General features: G+C 34.2%; 1 protein-coding gene across 1 annotated transcript; it reads left to right on the forward strand.

The window, feature by feature from the left end:
• Positions 1 to 1,890: 1,890 nt before the first annotated feature.
• Positions 1,891 to 4,077, forward strand: LOC139863819 (uncharacterized). The gene is made up of 4 exons (XM_071852421.1): positions 1,891 to 2,803; positions 2,920 to 3,146; positions 3,540 to 3,578; positions 3,756 to 4,077. The coding sequence occupies exons 1-4, from the start codon at positions 2,726 to 2,728 to the stop codon at positions 3,802 to 3,804; spliced, it is 393 nt and encodes a 130-aa protein (XP_071708522.1). The 5' UTR covers positions 1,891 to 2,725; the 3' UTR covers positions 3,805 to 4,077.
• The last annotated feature ends 6,187 nt before the right edge of the window (positions 4,078 to 10,264 follow it).

Below are 10,264 nucleotides of genomic sequence, written 5' to 3' on the forward strand. Positions count from 1 at the left end.
CGGGTTGCCATTGTCATCCTACTTATATCTATCAAACCAAATTGACCAATACATAGCCGGCCCGATTAAGATCCCAACCTTCGAAGCCTTTATACGTACCCATCCCGTAATAACATACTAAACATTCCACTAATTGAACAAATCAGAATTGATGAGAAGCGACAATAGAAGTGAGTACCTGCTGCTACGGGGTTCGCCAAATTAAAATGGAGTAACACTTCTAACTCATTGTAAAATCCCAAATTTCTAGGGTTAGGGTTTCTATCAAATTTTTTTATTCAATTCAATACAGGAGATCAATAAGGCATCAATCCTAACGATTCTTATCCTTACAGACACCCAGCCCTAGAGGTGGTGGCGGAGCCGGTATACCTCCACCGTCACGATCTTCCGATGATGGTCCTATCAATCGTCATAGTGGAGGTTTCCGGCTGATGGACGGCGATGGTGGATTCCGTACGGTCGGTTTACGTGGTGCTAGGAATTATAATAATCCGTCTTCAGAGTTTTAGGTACCACTTTCAGGTCAAAAAAGGTTCAATCCTGATTATGACTTATGAGGTGCCTGTTTATGTATATGTATATAGTGAGGTTTGATAGTGCCGGTTTTGAGAAAAGGAACTTTGATGGATATAATTTTTTTTTGAACGGCATGTTAGTTTTTCATCGCACGGTTAGTGGTTAGATCGCATCGCATCGCACGTTCCAGGAGGAAACCGCCACCATCCAAACGGGCAGGTGGGGAAAACCCCCTGGTGAGACTCGAACCCGGGTCTCCTCGAAAACCATGCAAGCATGGTTACCAATGAGGCAAAGCCCCATTGGCACTTTGATGGATATAATACTAATACAAATAATAGTTACCACAAAATATATGTTGATGGAGGCAATTTTGATAAAAAGCAATCCTATGGGAGGTAGTTTTGCAAAGTTTTTTGTTGGTTCTGTACCGAAAACGGCAATGGAAGATGATGTAAATTTTATATGATTAAGTTTGTTAAGTTTTTGATTATGCTGATACGTTTATGTATGTTCTCAGATTCGGCCTCCTTTTGAAGAACGTGATAAGGTTGCTTTGATCAAAGACGAAAGAACAGGGCAGTAACAAGGTATGTGCAAGTACATGGATTATTTTGTTAAATTGATGTGTGTCAATATATTTTTTCAGGTCGTTTGAGAGGCTAAGGGAAGCAAATGTAAACATATGTTTCATCCTACTTAACAGTGCAAGTTTCTCTTGTTGAATTTCGTTTTTTAGAATCCTAGGTTCTTAGTGCTGAGACTTATAGAAGGTATTGTAACTGTACAGCAGATGACAATAGTGTTAAGTATGCTATTTGTATTGTGTGTGTAGTGGTAATGTTGTAACTTTAAGACCATGAAGATTTGATTTATAAAGGTTTGTTAGTATGAATTAGCTATTATTTTTGAAATTTGATGGTATGGGTTGCTACTGTCATCTAGTTTGTGGTTGGAATAGTATAGTTGCTACAGCGTATTAACTGTCTGTTGAACATACCGGCCATTTAGGTACAATGTGGATGAGTTAAATGATTTTTAGTACTCTCTTTGAGCTCAATAACAAAGTTCCATTCATTCATTGAGTTATGTCTAGATTCTCTATAATGGGTTCGCTGTCTTTGTGGTCAGTATCTTATTCTTCGTATGCTTGAGTTGATTATCGACGACTACAATATTGGGTGTATTTAATAGGCTGCAGATCAGTCCTCCAATAAAAGCTTTGGTTGTCTCTGTGTTTTTTTTACGTTCGACGTTATACATGTTCATGGTTTAATATTTCGACGTTTTTGTCATTGTTCTGTAGTAATATATCTGTGAAATTGACCTTTTTTGTGTTGCAATTTATTGGAACATGTCCATCTGATTGCTTTGTGTATGCTGTAAATTTATATGTGTGGAAAATATGTATTCTACATACATGTGATATGTAGCTCATGTTTATTAAGTTTAGGTTTGTGATGTGGTTTAACTTTACAAAAATCAAAACTTGATTTTGGTTGTGGAAGAGTTATAGGGAGACCAATATTGCGCATCTATATTATGGTTGTCGAATGAACTATTGCTGTCGATGATTTTGTTTGTGTTGGTGTATGGTTTTAATGACTGGAATTGAGCCCGTATGGATGGATTAAATTAATGTATATGCAATCACAAGATATCTATTTTATTGATTTACATTTGGTTTTCTTGCGCGAAATGTAGTTGTTTAATAAATCATTGTGGTTGTGAGTAAATGCATATCGGAACCAAACAAGCTGACATTTGTTTTGTACCTTTGTTCTCTTATCGTAGTAGCAATAATATTGTGAGCCCATGGTTGTGAGTTTTAACTAGACGGTATAAACTTGCTCAGTCACAACAGCTACATTCGATCTCTCAGGCCGCACCATCTGGTACTGTAAAACCGCCCTACCATGGTCAACTACAAGTACCCAACTCTGCTGGTCAAACTTCATTCAGTCAAGGATTCCCGTTGCAGCCCATGCATGGTTACAATGGGATGTTACCACTCCCGCCGACGCAACCCTAACCCCTGGCTCAAGCTGATACGACAAATCAATATCAGATGCCAGGCCAGCAGCAAATGATACAGCCTGTCCACCAAACACCTTCTCCAACGACCCAAACGTTGTCTCAGTGAAAGGAAATTATACAGGCAAGCTACCAATCAACGCAGCAGGCGTTCTCCCAGCTCCACTAGCAAATGCAGCTTATGCAACCGTCCAATCCCAATATGACACATCTCCTGATATATATATGTACTATTACAACAGTACTACTGGTGAAAGCAAAATAAATCTAAATCTTATTACTAATTTCTGTGTGTATTTTATTGTATTTTCTTTTATTTTTTGGTTGATCTTAAAGTTGGAAGAATATATTTGTTTATGAATACAGTGGGAGAAACCAGAGGAGTTGGCTATATTTGAACAACAGAAGCCTCAAGAACAACAGCAACAAAAGCAACAACCACAAGCTCCTTCAATACAACAGCCCCATGGTCAATCCACCAATCAAAATCTGCCAAATCAGCAAACTCAGATCCCTAACTCCAGTTTCAACCACAGATGCAAGGACAGGGGCGGAACCCTCAACAGTTGCAGCATGCCACTCAGCCTTCAGCGGTACACTTCTATTACTGTACATTGTGTTATATTTTCCCCACCAAGAAGATGTCTTTGTTATTATGTTAGTCTATCTCGAAAATAATATAATGCACACTACTTCAAAGGATTAATTACCGAACCATCTATCTATATTACCCTTACACTTCTCTGCAGAAGTAATTTTGGAAAGTGAGGGTACAATAGACATTTGACAGTCAAAAAGTGAAATAATGACAAAAATTTTTTTTTTTTTTTTTTGGCAATGTCTTGTGGACAGTTATTATTAGTTTGAGTAGCACACTTGATTTTTATGTAAATTTATGTATGGACCAACATCAACTTATTATTCTTTTGGGGCTTATAATTACTGTTTTGTTGATATATCTTAGCATTCGTTTATTTTTGCTCCAGTATCAAGCTACGGATGTTGCTGGTCACCAAAATATGTAGGTAATGGTATATTGTATATCCAATGTATGAAGGAGTTTTTTTTTTTTTTTTTCCTCCTTTTTTTGGTGAGACATAATGATACCTTCAGATTTTTTTTTTTTAATATATATTTTTATATTTATAGTATGCCTACTTTACTGCTTAATCTGATTGCTGTCTGGTGTATCTGCATTACAGGGATATGGCTATGCACAAAAGCCGGTGGCTAGAGCTAGTGGATCTATGAATGAGCCTGCACTGATTCAGTTACAAGGAAGGTTGAAAATGACGCGAGCCGGGGTCGAGACGGACAGGACCTTAAAACGTAGAGAAGGGGGTCGAGATGGACGTTGACTATATATATATATAGGGAGAGCCGGAGAGGATCCAGTGAGAACTTTTTTAGTGTGAGAACTCTAGGAATTTCAAAAACACTCCAAACACACTGAAATTCGAGTAAAATAGGTGCACAGGCGAGCAAAAAAAAAGAAATTCGAGCAAAAATCAAAAACACGGACGAACAAAAAATTCATAGTCGAGCAAAATATATATATATTTTTTTGTTCGAATTTCAAAATGTAGAACACATTTTCGTTCGAATATCAGCATTTTTATTCGACTACCCGTGTGTTTTACATTTCTTTGTTCGACTATCAAAACTGTAGAACACAAAATTGTTCGCCAGTCTTTTTTTTGTTCGAATATCACTTTTTTGTTCGCCCCTGTCCCATTTTTTGCTCGAATTGCTCTTTTTTTCTTCCGTGTCCCATTTTTTCTCGAATTTCCCTTTTTTGCTCGAATTTCAATGTATTTTTGAGTTCTCAGGGTTCTCACACAAAAAAGTTCTCATTTGATCCCTCTACCACACACACACACACACACACACAAACACATATTTTAAAGCCAAAAAACCTTCGTTGACAAGTTAGTACCTATAATCGCTATTATCGTTAATATAATACAAAAAAGTAACACTAAACTACGTCAATTTTGATCGATTGGATCGACTTTTGACCGATTTTAATCAAATTTTTGACTTTTGACTGGCGTTGATCCGACATTTCTCGCATTTGATATGACTTTTGACCGTTGACCGACTTTTTGGAAGACGTGACGGGGTCGAGACGGGCTAGTCACCTAAATACCGCAACGACGTTAACATAGTCAGCATTGGTTACAACAATGTAACATAGTAGACCTATTCATTTTCACTTGATCTTTAATTTTCTTACTTCAATAACGAAAACTCATATACAATCGAAAAGATATTTGAAAAAAAAAAAGGCTTCAACCAAGAATACAATAAGAAAATGAAGACGCTTGTACTTAGAAAGCAACGAAACGACAATGATTATTTATAACCGAGCTTCTCCGTATCAATAACTAAACCTCAAACCAACTATCAAACCAAGTGCTACAACTGAAACAAAACATGACATACCCTAAACAAATAAGAACACGCTCTACCGAAACAATAAAACAACAAACATAAAACTACCTCAGGACCTCGATCCGCTTTTTTCATGATCCGCTTTTTTCATTTTGACGTTAACTTTCTCGCGCATTGAATTTCTTTTCCGGACCGATTATCAACGGTTGGTCAAGACATTCGAGGTACTATCACCAACCAAAATTCCCGTTGAAGGAGCAACCATTCCACAAACCACAATACTTTGAAAAAAACCTTTACACCTAGCTCGATCACCACATCCGAAAAGCTACCTACACGTCTGCCGCCATGATCTTCATTGAACAAGTTTTGAACCGCGTCACTGTAGTAGATATCATCCTCATTCTCTTGAAGCCTAAAAGAACATGAAGCATCCTTGCTGTTCTCTTTTCCGTAGTCGATATCATCCTCGCTTGATCTTTAATGATCCTTGATAAATTGTAGTATTTGATGTATTATGGGATACACACCAAATAGTGGTCAAAGAACAACTTAAACCAATATTCTCATTTGAATTTTGAGCTTCCTTACCTTATATCGAGAGGCTTGAACCATGGACGAAGAATCCCTTAATCGTCTAGCTATTTTTGAATCATTAGATTGACGATAAAGGAAATTGTAAAGTGAAATTTGATTTGCAATAATATTGAAATTGGCTTTAAAGTAGGAGTGTTCATCAGTTCGGTTTAATCGGTTCGGTTTGTATAGTTTTTCAACTTCTAAAAATCAAAACCAAAAATCGAACCGAAAACCGAATTTGAATTCGGTTCGAATTCGGTTTGATTTTGACTTTTCAATTCGCTTTTCAGTTCGGTTTCGGTTAAAACCATGTATCAAACAAAATTTAAATTTCATTAAAACACCATTCAACACACAAAGTTATATGTATGATTATATGATACATAATACATAAATAAAATCATTATTAAGTGTTACTTATTAACTAAATTTAAGTTCACATATCATGAAAATATCAATGTATGTGAATTTTAAACTCCAAACAAAAGCTTTATATTTTGCTATAGCGTTACAGCTAAATGTTATATTCAAAACACTAAATTCAGAACTATGGTAGTTTAATTGTGGCGTTACTGACGTCTAAGTTATCTACAACATAAAACAATGACGTACCATTAATTTATCAAGAATTAGATGATTTATTAATATTTACAACTTAATTGTGACGTTTACTGCTTCGTTTATTAAGAAAAAGAGTATAATAATTTTAATAACATAATTATAATGTGATCTACTAAATCGTCATATGAGTGAGAATTTATTTAGATGATTGAATAATAAAATATAATGATATTAAAACATAAATAACAAATTAAATATATTAAGAGTATTGACTTTTTGGTTTTGAATTCGGTTTCCGGTTTAATCGAATTCAGAATCTTCAAAATCGAAAACCGAACTGAAAACCGAATTCAAATTCGATTTCAGTTTTTTACTCGATCAGAAAACCGTTTTTCAAATTCGGTTTATTTTTTTCCGGTTTGGCTTCGATTTGATTTCGAATTATACGGTTTTAAACCAAATATTGACTACCCTGCTTTAAAGCCCAATAATCCCTGAACCAAAAACACCCTAGAACTGAATTGAGTTTTGTTATACAATACAATATGTAGCTCGTCAGGTCATGTAGCATTTTCCATTCGTAACCCCGGCCCATATAATTGTATTTGTTTAAATAACATATGCCAAAAGAACAGTCTAGAATATATAATATATATCTAATTGGATGCTTTAGAAAAATAGTTTTATAAATTATGTTGTTAAAAAGAACACATGTAACGTCGGTGGAATAAAATTTTAATTCCGAAGTTATGTCTTAAAATTAATGTTCCATGCATATGATCAATTATCCAGAGTCAAATGAATATGGATGGTAATTTAATCATTGAATAAGGTATTTTTGTATTATCATTACTTCTTAATGTTGTAGAGCATTATTTGTTTGTGATTTTTTTTATTTATAAAAGTTGTTAATTGCCTGTAATTTTAAGTGGAACTTCTGTGAAATTGGAATGAAAATATGTTCTTAAAAACCTTACAAAAGTATCTTGGTTCTGGAAGGCATATAAAAAAGATCAAACTTTTGACATAAGTGTTAAATGGAGAATTAGGATCCATATGTTTAGTCACTATTTTATTTTACTTTATTAGTTATTAAAAATTAAATCCGTTTTGGTTTAATGCAAAATAACAACTAAAAGCAACACATTGTTACGATATTAGCAACACGATATAATAATGTACAAGTTAGGGGGGGGAACATGATAAGCTTTACCATGTTACGATCATTAGCAACACGAAATTTAGTTCTCAACTTGCAACAATATTCAACTCGATCCTTAGAAAGTTAGAATAGTATATATATATATATATATATATATATATATATATATATATATATATATATATATATATATATATATATATATATATATATATATATTAGGTTATGATTTAACCATGTACATTATAGGTATGATTCCATTGAGTACGATTTACTAAATACTATGTTCGAATAATAATAAATTTTAGGGCAAATGGCTCGAAAGGTAAGATATGTTACCCAATTTGACAATCAAGATAACATCCAATTTGCCTAAGCCTAAAAAGGACTTCAAAGTTATTTTTGCCTAAGAAAAGGATTACGTATTCAAAAATTTTAAAATTGAGGTGATCTTCGTCAAATCAATTATTAACGATCGTTAGCTAAAAATACACGCTTGATCCCTTAGTTTATTAAGATTTCATCCATAATCCTTTTCAACATCTTTATTAATATCTTTATTACCACCGCCGCCGACACCGTCTTCATCAAGAAAGTTCAGAAGTCAAATCGTCCGAATATGATTAATATTTGCATCTTGTCCATCGTTCGACCTTGCTGCTACAATTCACAATTTCATCATCAAAACCCATAACTTGTTGCTATGGTTCACAGTTTCATCATCAACATCAAGCTCAATTACAAAATTCTCAATCATAATCATCTTCACAAGTTGAATCTACAATTTATTTTGTGATTCAATATCCTAAGTGCTCAAATTTTGTGATTCAATATCCTAAGTGCTCTTATATCACTTGTGAATCATCAAAAGAAATGGATCAAAATTGCAGTTTATCATCTTCGTGTGCATCTTCTAGTTGAACAACATAATCGTATAGGTTCCCGAAATGATTTTGGCAATTACCGATTAGCGCGAGTTTATATTTGTGTTCCTTATCATAATCAGAAACTTCGATGATCATCAAACACAATTAACAGTTTCAGATTCATCGATTTCCAAACCGAGTTCATTATTGACCGAAAACGTTCATCTTTTTGGTCTTCGGTTTGATCTAGAAAATTATAACCAAAAGTAAAATCGCAGAAGTGATTCAAAACACTCCGTGATTGATGTGTGTTGCACAATACACCAATTACTCTTAAATTTATAACAAGATTCAAACACTACATATAAGTACACACAACTAACGAGCAACTAGGTCCCAATCATTATAGCACTTTTCATGTAAGCATTCAATTCAAGTTCGTCCCAAGAGAGTGGGTCAATCGGATAATGATACTAATAATCGTCCTAGTTTTATTGAGGGTTTTGATTGATTTTGACTAACAACTAAGACTTGCAACAATAAGCAAATAACTAAATATCGAAATATAAATCAAGTAACTAAGTAGTGTCTACTTATCTAATCCACCCTTATGCTTGGATTGCCTCGTTTTATCCCAATTGCTATCGCATTCGTTGTTGAACTATTAGATGTTTAGCATCACTACTAAACCTTAATCAAGCTACACTTTACAAACTCACATAAGCATTGAATTACAAGATCAAGTTGAACCATGAGTAGTCATTGAGATTATGCTTAGATTAAAATCACTTAAAATCCCTTAGTAATCAAAATCACTTAAGAAAAGTAAGCACCACTAGTTTTGACTAAGAACACTTTGAAAACCAATACAATTAGAGGACATAATCACTTATAATCCTTTCCTTGATTGTCTAGATCATGCAAACATGTTGAAGTATAAATTGCATCTCATTAGAAATCACTTAGTAATGATCAACAACTCATATAATCAAAGTTAGGTTCAAAACAATAATTAGCAATGGATCTATAGCTAACTTAACAACAATTACTCAAGTATTTCATTCAAACAACAATTATAAATTGATTTGAGGTAAATCCTCACATTAGAGTTTCATAGATAAGCAAACACAATCATATTAGCCAAGCATGACTAAGATTACACTAATCAAAGACAAATTATCACAAATAAGCTTCATGTTCAACAATTACAAGTATTCAAATGAAAAATAATGAAGATAAAGGTGGAGATTACAACCCAAATGAAGAAATAATGAAGAGTTAACATTAAAATTGCTTGAGCTTGAGCTTAATCCACCAAATTAGCCTTAATCTTCCACTAGATGATGAAATTAGGGTTTTTAGGGTAATATTCGAGGTAAAAACTGCAGCTCTCTCAAAAACCAAATCCCAATTTCTATTTATAGCTTTGACAAAAATTCTACACAAAACTGCGATGATGCGGCGCATTAGCTTGGAAATGCGCCGCATATGGTATCCGATGAAGTGATGCGCCGCATTTGTATAACCGAATGCGCCGCATATGTATAACCGAATGCGCCGCATATGTATGATGATGCGCTGCATTTTATGCCTTTAAATATTCTGGTGCTGAAGGGGCCAAATTTACACTAGAGATGCGCCGCATTGGCCATTTTGGTGCGCCGTATTTGCTGAAAATATGCATTTTCTTGGATTTTGCCATTTTGGTTCACTTTTTGGTCAAACTTGGTCAATTTTACACCAAGGAGTGATATTTAGCCATGAACCATCAGTTTGCTCACATAAACCCCTTCCAAGCACAATAATCCGCTAAAAACGAGTGAAACGAGGGAGATATTGCAAGGTAAAACATGTGTAATTCGAGCAATATCAGTGATGTTTTCTGAAAAATTTCAAAACCTAACTTAATGATTTGAGCACGAATTTCTGAGTAAAAAGTCAACCGAATTGTTCATCATCAAATTTAATATCTATGTTGTGATTCAGGTTATGATAATGTTTGTCGAGCATTCCATATGTATTTTTCTTCGCTTTTCATCGAGGAATCATGAGCTAAAACCTTCTAAATAGTGAGTTCAATGTTTTAGTTCATATGAAGATGAACACCACTGTTTATCAATGATTCTTCAAAGTTGATGAGATTCTGGAT

This window comes from Rutidosis leptorrhynchoides, chromosome 1, assembly GCF_046630445.1.
Source record: "Rutidosis leptorrhynchoides isolate AG116_Rl617_1_P2 chromosome 1, CSIRO_AGI_Rlap_v1, whole genome shotgun sequence".
In the NCBI taxonomy this organism is placed as follows: domain Eukaryota; kingdom Viridiplantae; phylum Streptophyta; class Magnoliopsida; order Asterales; family Asteraceae; genus Rutidosis; species Rutidosis leptorrhynchoides.